The sequence below is a fragment of the Lagenorhynchus albirostris genome, chromosome 8, assembly GCF_949774975.1.
Source record: "Lagenorhynchus albirostris chromosome 8, mLagAlb1.1, whole genome shotgun sequence".
Taxonomy (NCBI): Eukaryota; Metazoa; Chordata; class Mammalia; order Artiodactyla; family Delphinidae; genus Lagenorhynchus; species Lagenorhynchus albirostris.
Genome location: NC_083102.1, coordinates 27,939,191 through 27,954,691, shown reverse-complemented (window position 1 = coordinate 27,954,691; position 15,501 = coordinate 27,939,191). Strand labels below are relative to the sequence as shown.

Below are 15,501 nucleotides of genomic sequence, written 5' to 3'. Positions count from 1 at the left end.
TTAATTATATTATTTTAATTTGAAAAGACGAAAATAAAAAATGTACACATATGAAAATAATAATTCAAATGGAAATGTGCTTTTTTTAAAAAAAAAAGAAACTTACCCACTGACTACTAAACTGGATCATGCCATGGGGGGGAAATGAAAAGATGATGAAGGAGAACATAAGGGAAAAATAAAGAAATGATGAAAAGGTAATTACCATGGGAAAAGATGCAATAAAACATCAACTTAAACAAATAATCTAAGAAAAAGAGATCCATTTCACCCAATCACCACTCTCAACAAAAATAAATCATGGGGTAAAATAAACTGTATTTCTGAGTATAGAATCAAACAAAATAGAAATCTAATTGAAACAACGGGGTATTTATTGAAGAAAAGCAAAGCCCGATCTTTAAGTACATTTCTACTTGATCTTTAAAAGAAATGGAAACTTTTGTGTAAATAAAATATTTCACGCGCTATTTTCTGTGGCCTGTTTTTTGTATGCAAACTCTGGATACTCTATATTTGTATAAACAAAGTAAGTAGCTTTCTAGCTTTCTCATTTGCTTGTGAAAAGCAAGGTTTATGTAAATACACAACACCTAAGCCGTTAAAAGGTATATCTGAAATTCAATGGCCACTTGTAAAATTTTGGGCAGTCTTTATATTAAAAAGAAGAAATTGACAAGAGCAAAGGATAAAGGGGCATTCCATTATTATAGTAAAGATCAAACACTTGTATGGGGGAACGTGGTCTTTTTAATCTAGTCGAGTGAGAGACTTCTAGAAACAGCATCCTCCTCCACCAGGGCACCCAGTGGCGCATTTCCACATGGGACATTCAGTCTCCACTTACCTCCTGTCCTCCATCCAGGGCACAGAGTTTGGTGCTTTGCTTTTTGGCATCAACTAATACATTAAACATTGTACACACAGAGGCTGGGATGCGCAAGTCAGTTGTTTTGCTTGCCTTTTGCAGCTTGAGTTCGAATGCAGTTCTTGTTCTATTCATTAAAACATGAATTCAGAGTAAGAACTTCTGACATATGTCCCACCTGTTTTGTAAAAGTGAAATCAAAACTACAAGATGCTAATTTAAAACATGCAAATATGGGGTGTGGCATTGCCTGGGAGCTAGGAGGTAGGATGCTCTTCTTTTCGGGTGTCTCGTATGAAAGATCGGACTGTGGTATTTTATATTAAACATAGCTTTTGCAGTCGCTCAGACAATATTTCTACCCAAATGAAGCTATCTGTTACATCTAGTGTGTACTTTTCATGGAAAAACTTCATAGTTGCGCTTAACTGTCTGAATGAATATCCAAGTAGAAAAATCACCTGCTTCTCTATGTTAAAGCAGAAGAAATCCTCTGTGTGAGTGTTCACCACATCAAAAAAAGGACAAGTCTAGAAAACACTAAAACACCATCATCAGTGTGCAATGGAGAATGTGTAATTCTTTTATGCCATTTAGTTTCTCTTTCAAATACCCGAAGTTGCATTTAGGTTTTTTAAAGAAACTGCATAACAGGTAGTTTGGAAATGGTTTTGCTAAAGTATCCAAAGTATATCCATAGATTTGATACATCAGAATCACAGATGACGAACATGAATTTTTTTAAACATTAAATAATCTAATTCATGGCCTTGCTTTACAAAGCCATTAAACATTATTCGAAAGACAGGATTTTTCTTGCTTTAAAGAATTCAGGATTATTAATTGCTCCAACCAGAATTTGTTATTCCCGTATGCTGCCCTCATTGTTCTTGCACATACTGTGAACAAGGGCAATGGGGAAAACAATGCTAATTAGGATGCAATACTGATTTTGTAAAAAGTATTAAAGAAAAGGAAAGCACATGTGGAAGAATCCAAAGCCTCATAACTTATTTCTGGTTAAGTTCTGAAAGAATGTAAATAGATACTCGGAATTCATCCGATGTGGATAGAGAATGCCAGAAAAACAGAACAATTGATGGCAATGATCATCCGTGGAGTTTGCCATGTCATTTCACAGACACAGTAAGTAATGCGTAAAGTACTTAACAGATCTCCTCCATATGTCTCAGGAAGTATTGCTTTGGGAATTTAAAGCACAGTATTCCCAGAGGATAATAAGCACAACAGAAAGGATTAATATGGTACGGGTGCTATTGATGAGGGTAATGGTTAGGAGACCCGAGAAAAAGTAGCAGGCCAATTTTATCAATTACATGGGTCCCCAGAATTCAGGTCAAAGGACCTCATGTCCTTGAAATTTCGGAAAAGTGGTACATGTTGAAACCTTCCTTGTGACAATTATATAGAAGAGACTTGGTGGAAAGTGGTATTTTGGGGGTTGGCAGAGTAAGCAGCAACTTGAAAATACATGTCTACCTTTTGACACAGGCCTCTATCATATCACTGGCCATTAGTTTAAGTCTTTGCTCTAAGTGATGGGCAAATTCTTGTTCTGGCCAGTGAAGATCAAATATAAACATTTGCAGTGCATCAAGTTTCCAAAAAAGGTCTTCTGATGTTGCTGAGCCATTGCTAGAAGAAAAGGGAAAAATGAAGAACATCGTGAACTTCCACTGTTAGCTGCGTCACCAATACATTGTTTCTTCTTTTCTGTATCACTTGCCATCAAAACACTGTTTCTTCTTTTCTGTATCACTTGCCATCAGTGAAAAAATACTACGTAAACCCCCTAGTGATCAATACTTTTCTTTGTTCAACCTTCTAATTTTCCCCTTTCACTTCTTAATGAATAAGGCAAGGAGAACAAAATGGAAGTATAGTAGTAGGGTTTCATTAAAAAGGGGTAAAATGAATAATGATTCTTTACTAAGGAAATCAAATTATATACATAGGAACAAACATCTTAAATCGTTCTTTACCAATCTCTAGGATAAAGATAAAATACACATTTCCTCCTAGATATTCAGAAAAGTATGTTTTATGCCAGAAAATTCATATAACAGCAACTAGCAGCTTTATTTAACTCATGCATACGTGCCTCTGTCATCATGATGACAGCCATGATGATGGCTTCTGTTTATCTGTAGGTATGTAGCCTTCAGGGCCTTAAATTTCTCAGTTACAGGTAAAGGTGAAACAGGTACTGGGAATGAAGTAACAGGCTGGGTAGGGAAGCAAATCTTACTTTTACTTTGAAATGCTTTGTGCATTTTCTCATTCATAATCAAACCTAACTTAGTACCAGGTATGGTCTAACAGAGAAAAGATATTCAAGGTGCTCTCAAGTTGGAGCACCATCATATATTTCAGGTCCTTCCATCTATCTAACCATGGAGCCAAGGTCTGCTATGCATTCACTACTATGGTAAAGTTACTCTAGGGACCATATTTTCACACCATGCGAGAAGGTAATTTGTGTCAGAGTATATCATATTTGAGTAAAGGATAATATTATTACTTTTCATTAAGCAAGTATACAGCCTAATAGGAAAATAGATGATTTGAAAATAAAACATTCCTATGTACACTGAAACTTAATTGTAAAAGAGAACACAAGAAAAAGAAAAAAACAAAAACTGCTGTATGATTCATTTCTGCTTAGCTTTCCAAAATTTTAACATATACTAACCTAAAATTTGTATTTTAGGTTTGTAAAAGAAAAATATTAAAATAAAATAAACTAACTTATCACAAGGGCATGGTAGAAAAATTTTATAAAAAAGTCTTTTAAATAACCACATTGTTTAGCTAAATATATCTTAATTAGCCAAGCGTAAAAACAATCACCTCCTGCTCTGGCTAATTAAAAGCTTATTTCTGCCCTGCAGCGCCCAGCATCTTCGTTCCATCACCAATCTACTGTGCTTTCCTCCTCCCATTTTGCCAGTAATTCCTCATGATCTCCTCGTCTAGCCAAGATGTCCTAGAGTTAAATTATCAAGGGAACGATCACAGCAAAGCAGGGAACACTACCCATAGCACTTCCCTCACTTAATATCTCCAAACCTTAATATTCAGTGCCCCAAATGTATCATTAAACAAAAGAACCAGACAACCATGCTGACATTGCTGCAAAAAATGTTTGAGAAAACACTATAGTCAATCTTCCATTTTGCCATTTATATAATAAAAAATAAGAGAAAAAAGTCCTGAAGCAAAATCCTCCTGTACATCTGTAGTGTACAATTTAGTAGATAGAGGAACTATGTTTTAAGAGCTATTGAATATAATTGTCAAAGAAGCAAATCTACTTCTTATAATATTCTAATTTGGAGAAATATAAGTAACAGCACAACAAAACAACAGCAACAAAAGCCACCATCAAAACAAACCCCCAAATAGTAAAGGTAGAATTCTATTAAAAATGGACTTTCTCATCGTATGTGACAATTAAATCTTTATAGAGAAGATGGATGTATGTTTTTTCTGTTCTTTGATGTTATGGTGAGATTCTGAATGATACATGTGCTTAATTGGGAATGTAATTAAGATAACAAGAGTTTGTTATAATCAAATAGATGAAAAAATGTAAATAGGTTTTCTCTCAAGCTGGCATGTATAACCCACAATTTATTCAGAGCTTTTTCATTTTAAAATTATTTCTCATCAGTGACCTATCCCTAAAAGTATTAGTAACAGATTAAAGAATTCAAACGTGAAAAATGGAGTCTGAGATAATTTTCTCAAAATGCCAGCAGTAAACTTACCTGACTGGCATTCACTTCTGGAGCGAAAAAACCCAGAATGAAGATTTTATATACAGCGAGAGATTTGGAGGAGCACCTCTTAAGGTGATTTATACATGAGGATGTAGAGATGCATCTTCAGACTCATGGCTAGTTTGGTACTACTTCTCTTTACTTTATCAGTAGTTGTATTTTTAACTCCTTATATATGTGAAATGGGATTTTTTCTTGTTATTTAATGCTTTATAAGAAAAGTTAAAAAAAACTTTGCAACGACATCAGAACATGATCAGTAAATTCTGGCCACCTTGACACAAAGCCTAGTGTTGAAAACCTTGGCAGGTAAAGATAATGGTAACTAACTTGTAAAACATAATTTTTTATTTGCCCAGAATGATGAAAGTAGAAGCACTTTATTTACAAAGTCACAATTTGTTATAAAGACAGGACATTCCTGTCCTGAGACAGGTTATTTTTAAAAAGGGGCTCCTAATAATGAGATTTAGGGCTCACATATATCTCAAAGCTAATAGAGTAATTACAAAAAACCCCCACTAAATTTCACAAGGCAGTGCCCAAAATAGTGTTCTTCATTAAAATCAAGGATGTTAAACAGATGGGAAATGAGGAAGAAGAGTTAAATTAGAAAACCATGTAAAGAAGTACAAAAAAAAATCATAAACTTAGAAAGGTTCACTACACTTCCTAGATAACTGAGGACACACAGACACCACTTGTAAAGCCCAAAGCATTTGCTTGTAAGAAAAAGATTCACATGTAACCTAATATCTTGATAATTATTATGAGTATAGTGTTGATGTTTAATTTGGAGAAAAACTGCCAAACTATTTTGCAAGTTATCATTCTCTTCCTTGGTCTTTGTTTCTCTCTCTTTTTTTTTGATTATATGCAGATTAGACTGGGAATAGATTTGACATGTGGTGATGGGATAGGTTTTGGATGTCGGACAACTTTTTAATCAGTATATTCTCTGGAAGCAAAATATATTAATAATCGGAGTGAGAGCTTTGGAGTCAAGCAAACCTGGGTCCAAATCTTGTCTTTGTCGTTTGCTTACTGTGAGACACTCGTAAGTTTTGCCTTTTGACTTCTTTGTGACTTAGTTTCCTTAACTGTAAAATAGGGAAAGTGACATTTACCTCACAGGGTTGTTACAAAGCTTAACCGAGATAAAGAATTTGGCACTTTATATAACAAATTCTCTATAAATGGTAGCTGATTTTCTTCTTATAATTATTATTCTTTTTAGTTGACTTCGTGAGAGACCTTGTGCAAAGCATGGGCTGTCATTGAGTTCATTTGATTGCTGTGAGGCTCATACTTTTGACAACCATACAGTTATGAGTAATAATGATGATTGACGATACTGTAATAATAATTATAGTAATAACAATCATAATGTAGAATAGGAGTGGTTATCATCTATCGAGGCCCTATGCTGTGCCAGGCACTTTTCAGTTTTTTAAACAATTCTCACAAAAAACGTCTTTAAGTTAGGTGTCATAACCATTTTAGAGTTGAGGAAACTGAGGCAAAGTAAGACTTAACAATGAATAAGCTGGGATCTAAATGTGGGGCTGATCGATTTCAAAGCCCATGTCCTTTTCACTTTAATGACTCTTGGTTACTGAATCTGCAATAGGTAGGCTCAGCAAAATGTGGAGTTAATAAATATGGTTTGTAATGATATAAAGATTACTTAGGGCTCCCCTGGTGGCGCAGTGGTTGAGAGTCCGCCTGCCGATGCAGGGGACATGGGTTCGTGTCCCGGTCCGGGAAGATCCCACATGCTGCGGAGCGGCTGGGCCCGTGAGCCATGGCTGCTGAGCCTGCGCGTCCGGAGCCTGTGCTCCGCAACGGGAGAGGCCACAACAGTGAGAGGCCCACGTACCGCAAAAAAAAAAAAAAAAAAGATTACTTAAAAATAACAAGGTGCATCAAATGATATATGAAAAGACAAAAGAAGAACTTGTTGGTACTGAGAAACAAAGGACAACCCATTCTCTGGATTCTGCATTATTATTTCTTTAAAGGTGAGACTAAGATTAAAGCAGAAAAAGATTATGTTCTTGAAACTGTTCTTACAAGGGTTTTTCTACATATACAAGATAAATCAAGTGGCAGTAACAAAGCTGGAGCCAACTAAGGATCCTGGAGATACATACCAACCGTTAACCACACTGCTTGTCTGAATATGGAGAACTCTGGTTATACCACTTAGACTAGAGTCTACAACCTGGGTCACAAAATGACCCTTGCCCCACAGATTACATATGAACGACATCAAACCAGTGAGTATTTTTTTTTTAAAAATCTATATTATTTATCATTGATATGCTAAGCTTAGCTTAATAGCTTCAAAAACTCAAAACAAATAAAATCAAACATAGTATTCCTCAACCAATGATAAATGCCATGCAATCTAAACACATCTGCACAGAATACAGCCCAGGCCATGCACCAGCTAACACAGCACCAGGAAATAAGTGAGGGATACACACGTGGACTCATATAAAGAAGCCATCCACGAAGGAGTAGAAAAGCTAGGAATCTGTGGAAGATTAAGAGGCAGACTTGGAACTTTTGGAAGAGCTACATTGGGAAGACTGTTGGCGATATTCCTGTAAAGAAACAAACAACGTGGGAAGGGACCACCATAAGCAATAACTACAGATGGCCACGTGTAAAGTCATAAGGTCAGCATAGAAGAGACAGGGGCTCTGTGGACACTAGGCAAGATACCTACTTGACAGGCTGCCATGTCTCTTGCTCAAAACCTCTGTGAATTGACTGGGCGATGGAGGACTCCATGAGATCCACGTAGCGGACAACCAAGGGCACAAAGATTTCTTGCAAGTGTTTATGAAATTTTCCATTACATAGAAGTGCTGAAATGGTCAAGCAGAAACAGTGTTTGTCAGAGGGATAATATCAGGCATTTGGAAAATATGGACGAAAAACTTTTCTGGAAAGAGTCTGACACAGAACCAATAAAATACAGAGGTCTGGCCCCTCACATTGGATATCGTGTCATGAAAATTGATCAAGAAGTACAATTGACCTCCTATATATGGCTGTCAAAACCACAGATAGATTATATCTCTATAAAATGTTCCTGCCAGGTGGTATGGTTTTATTTTCTAAGAGGTTTAGCACACGAGGCATCTGACCACTTGCTGGAGATTCAAGGGAGCTGCCGAATTCCCTGAAGGTCTTGACACGTGTAAATACAGCAATTAAACAGAGTTAGAATACCTGCGGTATGCTGTGTATCACAGAAGAGCTAAACCTGTTCAATTCTAAGAGATAAGTTTGATTGCTTCTAAGAGATACACTAGTTTAATTCAGCAGGAGGGTGACTGTGGCCTTGCGAATGTCTATTCTGCTTCATGAACCTTTTAGTTATTTGTGGATTTTCTTCTTAGGCATTTACTTTTTCACATGGGTATTAAAAAAGTCAGCATATCACATGCATTTTTTAGTTGTCCGTTAGTCTTCACTGAATTATGATATAGGACATCCAACCTGAAGCCGTTGCAGACGTCTAAGAATTTGCACTACTGGGACAGGACTGCTGGACAAGATGCACTTACCTCCACTAAAAGATGGCTGCTTTCTATGCACAGGTCATAGTTTTATTAGAACACAGGTCAGTGCTGTAGACTGAATGTGTCTCTCCCAAATTCATATGTTGAAATCCTAACTCCCAGTATGATGGTATTAGGAGATGGGATCTTTGGGAGATGATCAGGTCTAGGGCAGAGCCCTCAAGAACAGGATTAGGATCCTTATCAAAGGGACCCCAGAAACATTCCCTTGACCCTTTCGCCCTTGAAGATACAGTGAGAAGACAGCTGTCTGTGAGCCAGGAAATCTAGCTCTCCCCAGACACTCAATCTGCTAGTGCTTTGCGTACCGCAAAAAAAAAAAACAAACAACTCAGTTACAACATGAAAAAGTGAAAAGGTTACCAAAACGATTATATTCAATGAACTGAAAAGTAAACTAAACTCAGGGAACATGATTCCTCCAGCTCTGCTCTTTCTCAAGATTATTTTGAATATTTGGGGTCTTTCTGCAATTTCACTCCTGTGTATATATCCAAAAAAACAAGAACACTAATTCAAAAAGATACATCCACCCCAATGTTCATAGCAGCATTATTTACAATTGCCAAGATAGGAAGCAACCTAAGTGTCCATCAGCAGATGAATGGAGAAAGAAGATGTGGTATACATATACAATGGAATACTACTCAGCCATTAAAAAAAGAAAGAAAAGAAATTTTACCATCTGCAGTAACATGGATGGACTTGGAAGGCATTATGCTAAGTGAGATATGTCAGACAGAGAAAGACAAATACTGTATAATATCACTTATATGTGGAATATAAAAAATATAATAAACCAGTGAATAAAACAAAAAAGAGCCAGTGGGAAGGGGGAAGGGGACTAAGGGGTATAAACTATTAGGTATAAAATAAGCTCCAAGGATATACTGTACAACACAGGGAATATAGCCAATATTTTGCAATAACTATAAATGGAGTATAACCTTTCACAAATTGTGAATCACTATATTGTACACCTGTAACTTATATATTATACATCAACTATATTTCAATAAAAAAGTGAACACTGTGAAAATATTCAATGCGCTTATAATACGCATTGAAAGCTGGATAATTTTACATTGCTATACAGCTAGACTGTGTGCCTAAGCCTTAATTTATATGGCTTACTAATAAAAAGTATAAAGAACCTTAGGCTCTGCATCTTGATAGGTACTGTTAAATACTGTCATTATTTTTAAGTACACCAAAGCCAAAACATATGCTAATGTTAACAAATCATTACCTCTGAAAATAAGCATTCTACCTGATCAGTTCAGATGCTACTTTATTATACATTTAGAGATTAGGTATGTTGGCTATTAAGCCGTACTTACTTCCTTAAGATGAAGAAGCACATAAGGAGAATCACTCTCAGTTATTATTAAATGTTATAATGATTCTAAGACTAAGTAGCAGTTGACTCAAATGTGTTTCTAGCAAGAGCTCTCTTATGTAACAAATTATATCTACAAATGAGCACTCTACCTCACCAATTCAAATGCGACTTTACTGTACATTTAGAGATTAGATATGTTGGCTATGAAGTCATACTTAGTTTGTTAAAATGAAGCACGTAAGGAGAATCACACTCAGTTATTATTAAATGTTATAATGATTCTAAGATTAAGTAGCAGTTGACTGGAATGTATTTCTAGCAAGAGCTCTCTTTTTTGATAGCCTTGATAAGCACCGAATTCATTATCTTGTTAAATAAGCCTACTTCTCTTCTCTTATTCTCACCCTAGGAGTGAAAATAGGGATTGTCCACCTGATCATTATACCAGCAACCTGGAAGTTGTACCAGAGGTCTCTCCTTCACTTCCTACCTCCAATCCGTAGTCAAAACCTGCATATTTTATATCCTTATTATCTTTCTAACACTTCTCATCCCTCTCTTCATCACCACTGCTGTTGTCCTAGTTCCAGCCTTCTCATCTCCTGCCTTGGCTAATGCAATAATCTCCTAACTGGTCTTAGGCTCCTTATTTTCCTTCTGCCCATTCATCTTCTTAAAATCTCAAGCAGAGGGGCTTGCTAAAATGTAAAACAAATAATGTACCTCCCAAAGATTATAATTCTTTAATGGATCCTCAAGAAAAACTTCAAAAGTCTTAGCATGGAATGAAAGCCATCTATGAGATGTCTTTTTTTTTTTTTTTTAAGATTTATTTATTATTTATTTATTTATTTTTGGCTGCATCGGGTCAGTTGCGGCATGCGGGATCTTCATTGAGGCATGCAGGATCTTTCGTTGCGGCATGCGGGTTTTCTCTTCTCTAGTTGTGGCACACAGGCTCCAGGGCGCGTGGGCTCTGTAGTTGTGGCGTGTGGGTTCCAGAGCGTGTGGGCTCCGTAGTTTGCAGCACGCAGGCTCTAGCTGAGGCGCGCGAGCTCAGTAGTTGTGGCGCGCGGGCTTAGTTGCCCCGTAGCATGTGGGATCTTAGTTCCCTGACCAGGGATCAAACCCACGTCCCCTGAATTGTAAGGTGGATTCTTTACCACTGGACCACCAGGGAAGTCCCTAGGAGGTGTCTTAATATGACCTCTCTGGCTCTTTTCGTTTGCCTGACCCCCCTACTTCCTGTGGTCCAGACATAATGATTTTCATGTTTCAGTTCGAGTATACACTTTCCCCTCCAAGTCTTCCTTGAAATGCTTCATTCTGCTGTCCCTTTCCCTGATTACTGGTTTCCCATGTTTATTCTCCACCCTGCACAGGTTTCTACTGTAGTCCATGTTATACTTCTGTACTCATTGACATATCTCTTTCTTCCTATGAGTGTGCAAGGTCCTTGGAGAAGGGACCACGTCTGTATTCTTAGTATCCAACAAAGTCCCTGGCTCAGAGCAAGTGTTCAAACGTTTGTTGAATGAATGACTACCTGTATACACTATTAAGATTACTACATAGTTACTACATTATTATTCTGTATAAGAACGTCTGAGGCCTGTGTAGCTCTTCATATTTTCTATAAAATATATAGTACTAAATATTTTTATGAGAAATCCTATTTTTAGACCCATACGTCCAAGATCATGCTGCTAAAAGTTCTACTGGATATGAATGTTGTCTATTTTATGTCTCTTATTTTATTACTATTATTATTCTTTCGGCCATGCCGGGTTTCGTGGCTCGTGGGATCTTAGTTCCCTGACCAGGGATCAAACCAGGGTCCCGTCAGTGAAAGCCCGGAATCCTAACCACTGGAACACCAGGGAATTCTATGTCTCTTATTTTAATGAATGTACCAAAGGGAGGATTTTCTCTGTTCAGTCATGACTTGCTAGCAAACTATTACATCCTGCAGAATGAGGAGAAAATGGAGAGTTCCTGTATTTCCTAAGAATGGTCACAAATATTGAATTCTGGCCAAAAGTTTGCTTACGTTTCAGCAGAGTTTTCCTTTTCATTACAGTAAATCCAATTATAAACCCATGTTCAAAAGTTTTAGAAAATTGGCAATTGGTAGTATTTCTTTGGTAATCAGGTTCAGGAAAGGCGAGGAAGAATGGAGGGAGAGATGGGATGGAGGGGAGAAAGAGGAAGAGGAAAAATGAGAAGAAATGAAGAGAAAATACACACAGAAAGGGAAAGAAAGAAAAGGGAGAATCCGGTTTCAAAAGGCAAGACTCCTGGAATACAGATGACACTATACTTGTGTATGTAAATGCATGCTCCTTTTCTCAGTTGTCCATATGCCAGTTTGCACCCCATTCCTATCAGACACTGTCAAAAGCCATCGTAATATGTAACCCCAGGCATCAGAATGAGTGCTTCTATCTTCTCCATATGGTTTAATAAGGATAGATTAGGATTTGGGGCTGCCACCTGTCCAAATCAAGCCTTTACAAGGCTCCCATTGCAAAAGCTCATTGGAAGAGGCCAGTTCTCAATGTGGCCTCATCCAAGAACGCTTCTGACATTATACCAGAGATGTGGAAGTAGAAAGAACTGCTCAGAAGGAGTCTCAAACAGTGGTCACGAGAACATAAGTGGAGGATTAGCATCTAGTTGGTTGATAAAAATATTTTTTTCCAAAAGATTCTATTCTATATCTCCAAATATCACCTTGTCAGAAAACAGGGAAGCATCAATGACATCAAGCCCAACAGTACAATCAGAAATGGCAAAAAGAAAGCAAAAGGCTTAAATAAAAGGTAAACTAGGGGGGCAGATGTGCCCAGTTATTTTGAGCATCCCAATAATTAATAAATTAGTGTTGATTCTTTACAGACCCCAAAGAGTCTTACATTTACAAAAGTACTTGTCATAGGCTTTTAATAGTAAGATTTCAACACAGAATTTAAACGACAATCCAATTAATAACGATTACTGAGACAATAACCACTGGATAAATTAAGGATAAGCAGATAAAAGAGTCCACATACTGTGTTTAGGGTAAAAATGCGCTGTTGACTCCTGAGACCATATAATCCAATTTTATATCTGCATTCCTCCTTCTAATTAGTCAGCATTAGTGGATTACTAGGAAGAATGAAACTCCCCCCTAAAATTCTAATTCTAATTAGGCATTTCAGAAGGGAATGAGTAATTTATGACCAGCAAAAAAACACAAAAAATACCCAACCACGCGAACCACAATAAAAACAATAGATTTTGCCAGAAAACAACAATGATTCAAGGGACTACAAACTGTACCAATCCTTAACAATGCAAGCACCATGGACTAAGATATAAAATTAATAGATCACTCTCTATGTTGACAAATACATATAATGGGATCCCCATCACAGGAAATATGACTATGGGCTTCAGGAGAAAAGCCTGGAGGACTGCAGCCTAGAACAGCAGTATGTGAAAAGAAAACACATACACACAAACCAAACCAAACTTCCTCCCCACTCAGATCTAGGAATAGCGCCCAGCCAAGAAGCCGGCACATTAAGCAGGCACTCAATAAATATCTGTTTATTGAATAATCCACCCCCTAAAGGAAAACTCTGAGAGCATCCTGCTGAGGTTTAAGTAAAATAGAAAACGCTTCAGTTTTTATTCTCCTTTTAACTAAAAATCTGATAAGCAATTTTACATAGTTTGGTAATATTTAATTTATACTATACTGGAATGATAACCTCCTAAATCCACACCCAACTCTTCCTTTCCTCTCAGGGCCCTTGTTAAAAAATACCTATCTATCTATCTACCTACCTATCTATCTATCTAGAGATAGGAGGTGACAAGGTATGAGAGCACTGATGTTATAATGTTTATTATTTTGGGGGCAACAAATCCAAATCAAACAAAACCAAGTTTAAAACTATAATTAAAAACGTCATAGCACAGAGTACACATCATTGAATTACAGTTTTACAATCTGTTGCATTATAGTTAGTACTGCATGTATGCCCATATCCTCCACTAGATTATATGCTTTTCAAGGGCAGGAATTGTTTTTTACCCATGTATCTGTAAGGTGACTGGGATTTGGTAAATTGTAGGCATTCAGCCCCCGTTTCTTGCAGAATTAATTCAGGAAAAAATCAATATAAACATTAAGCAAGGCTTAGGGCAAAAATAAGCAAAGTCTCGTGGTCTAGCAATTCTCATGCTGGATTTTATGAGACTAGTATTAAAGCCAAATGGAAAAGTCTGAAATTTTACTCCAGTTACATACAACCTTCTGATCTTTGGGGTTATGTCCCACAATACCGTCCCGGTAATGGAAACAACTGAGTACGGCTGTAACATGATCAATAGCCCTCAAGTGTGGGGTTCCTGACGTTCGTGGCCTTCAAAAGTTAAAGATGTTTCTACAAATCTATAGTGAAGAACACTGTTAGAGCATTTTAGGTTATTTTCTCTAAGGCACTAATTTCTAAGAAAATATACAGATTAAAATTTTAAAATGTCTACATGTAGTAAAAAGATACTAGAGCAGTAGTGCAGCATTCAATTTAAGAAAAAGGTAGTGACTCCTTGCTTTTTCATTTCTTTTACTATATTAGTCAGTAAAACAAGTTCTGACACACAATTTTGAATTCAATCAGCTCTTGGGATTGGTGTTAAATACATTTTTGAGTTTTACTGGTCATTTCATCATTTGTAAAAGAGCTATAAAACTAACCTGGCGCACAGCTCTGCTATAATCTAGAAGTCACATCCTTTCTGCATTATTCCTAGTAGATGTATATACAGATATAACTGTAAACACCAATTTGTGAATTTCAGATGTACAGCTCATTTAAGCTCTTGAGGTAGAATGACACGCAGGTGCCAGCCCTCCATATTTCAAAGCCTGAAAATTAACCTAATATGCAATATGGTGACCTAACTGTTCTTCATTTGAAAGAAATCTAAAAAATAATCTCTGATACAGCTGAAGTGTGAGAATAACCACCAGGATTTCCACCTCTTCATTTCTTAATGAGTTTTTTGATAATGAGAGGTGACTTTGCCAGTCACTCTGGGCTCTATTATGGCTAATTTGACTCCACTTCACTCTCCTTGTTAATTATTAACACTAGCCTTTTTATCCTCATGAGACCACATTCCAATTTTTCTTTTTTCCATTTTTATGAGCCCATCTTTATGAAGGTGAAAGTCTTGGAGGATAGGTTTTCACTTAGTGTAGAGCCTGAACATTTATTATTCGTTTAGGTAGAGACGCTGTGACATTGATTATATAAGCACGGGTGTTCTTAAGGATGGCTTTAATGTGCTAGCAATGTGAAAAGGCTGTTAATTAAAGAAGAAGCACCGTGGTATTTTTCAGCTGGGAATCAGTTCCCAACAGAATGGTCATTTGCCACTTGCTAGCATATCCACAGATTAAAAGGTGACTAGCTCCAAGAGTCTGTCTTTCGGTAGTACTGAAAGAGATGATTTGTGCCATTTGCAGATGGCTTTCATTTGTCAGAAGCAGTCACTTGCCATACGGATTATCGACAGGACAGGACAATTGTGGAAAACGGCATGCAAGGGTAGAATCTATTTGTACCAGCTTCATAGTCATTCAGGATCATTCAACTATCATGCTAATTGCTTCATTATGAAAACATTTATTTTCCCTAATTTTAATACATCTGTTTTTCAAAACTGTTTCCTGAGATACCATTTAAATTGATTACCCATCTAATTAAGACTTGAGTTGTGGGGAGTGGATCAGGATGTATGGAGGAAGGATGGAGAGGTAAGCAGGAGTTCAGTCTTTTTTGGACAGAAATGAGGGAGCCGGAGTTTGTTTTCTTCATCAGTCCTTCTCTGGGA

General features: G+C 36.9%; 1 protein-coding gene across 8 annotated transcripts in view; it reads right to left on the bottom strand.

Annotated features, from left to right (window-relative positions):
• CADPS2 (calcium dependent secretion activator 2) overlaps window positions 1–15,501 on the bottom strand; it is a 477,558-nt gene that overhangs the window by 63,333 nt on the left and 398,724 nt on the right. For 6 of the 8 annotated variants that reach the window (XR_009541940.1, XR_009541942.1, XR_009541943.1 and 3 more), the window contains 3 exons: window positions 7,406–7,547; window positions 2,369–2,524; window positions 848–995 (listed from right to left, as the gene is read on the bottom strand). Coding sequence is in view for 4 of the 8 variants with exons in the window: in XM_060156783.1 (XP_060012766.1) it covers window positions 848–995; window positions 2,369–2,524; window positions 7,406–7,547 (446 nt within the window). In the remaining 4 variants the exon portion in view is untranslated. Of the gene's footprint in view, window positions 1–127; window positions 996–2,368; window positions 2,525–7,160; window positions 7,281–7,405; window positions 7,548–15,501 lie in introns of those variants that run through there. The other 2 variants (XM_060156782.1, XM_060156781.1) reach the window with 2 other exon arrangements.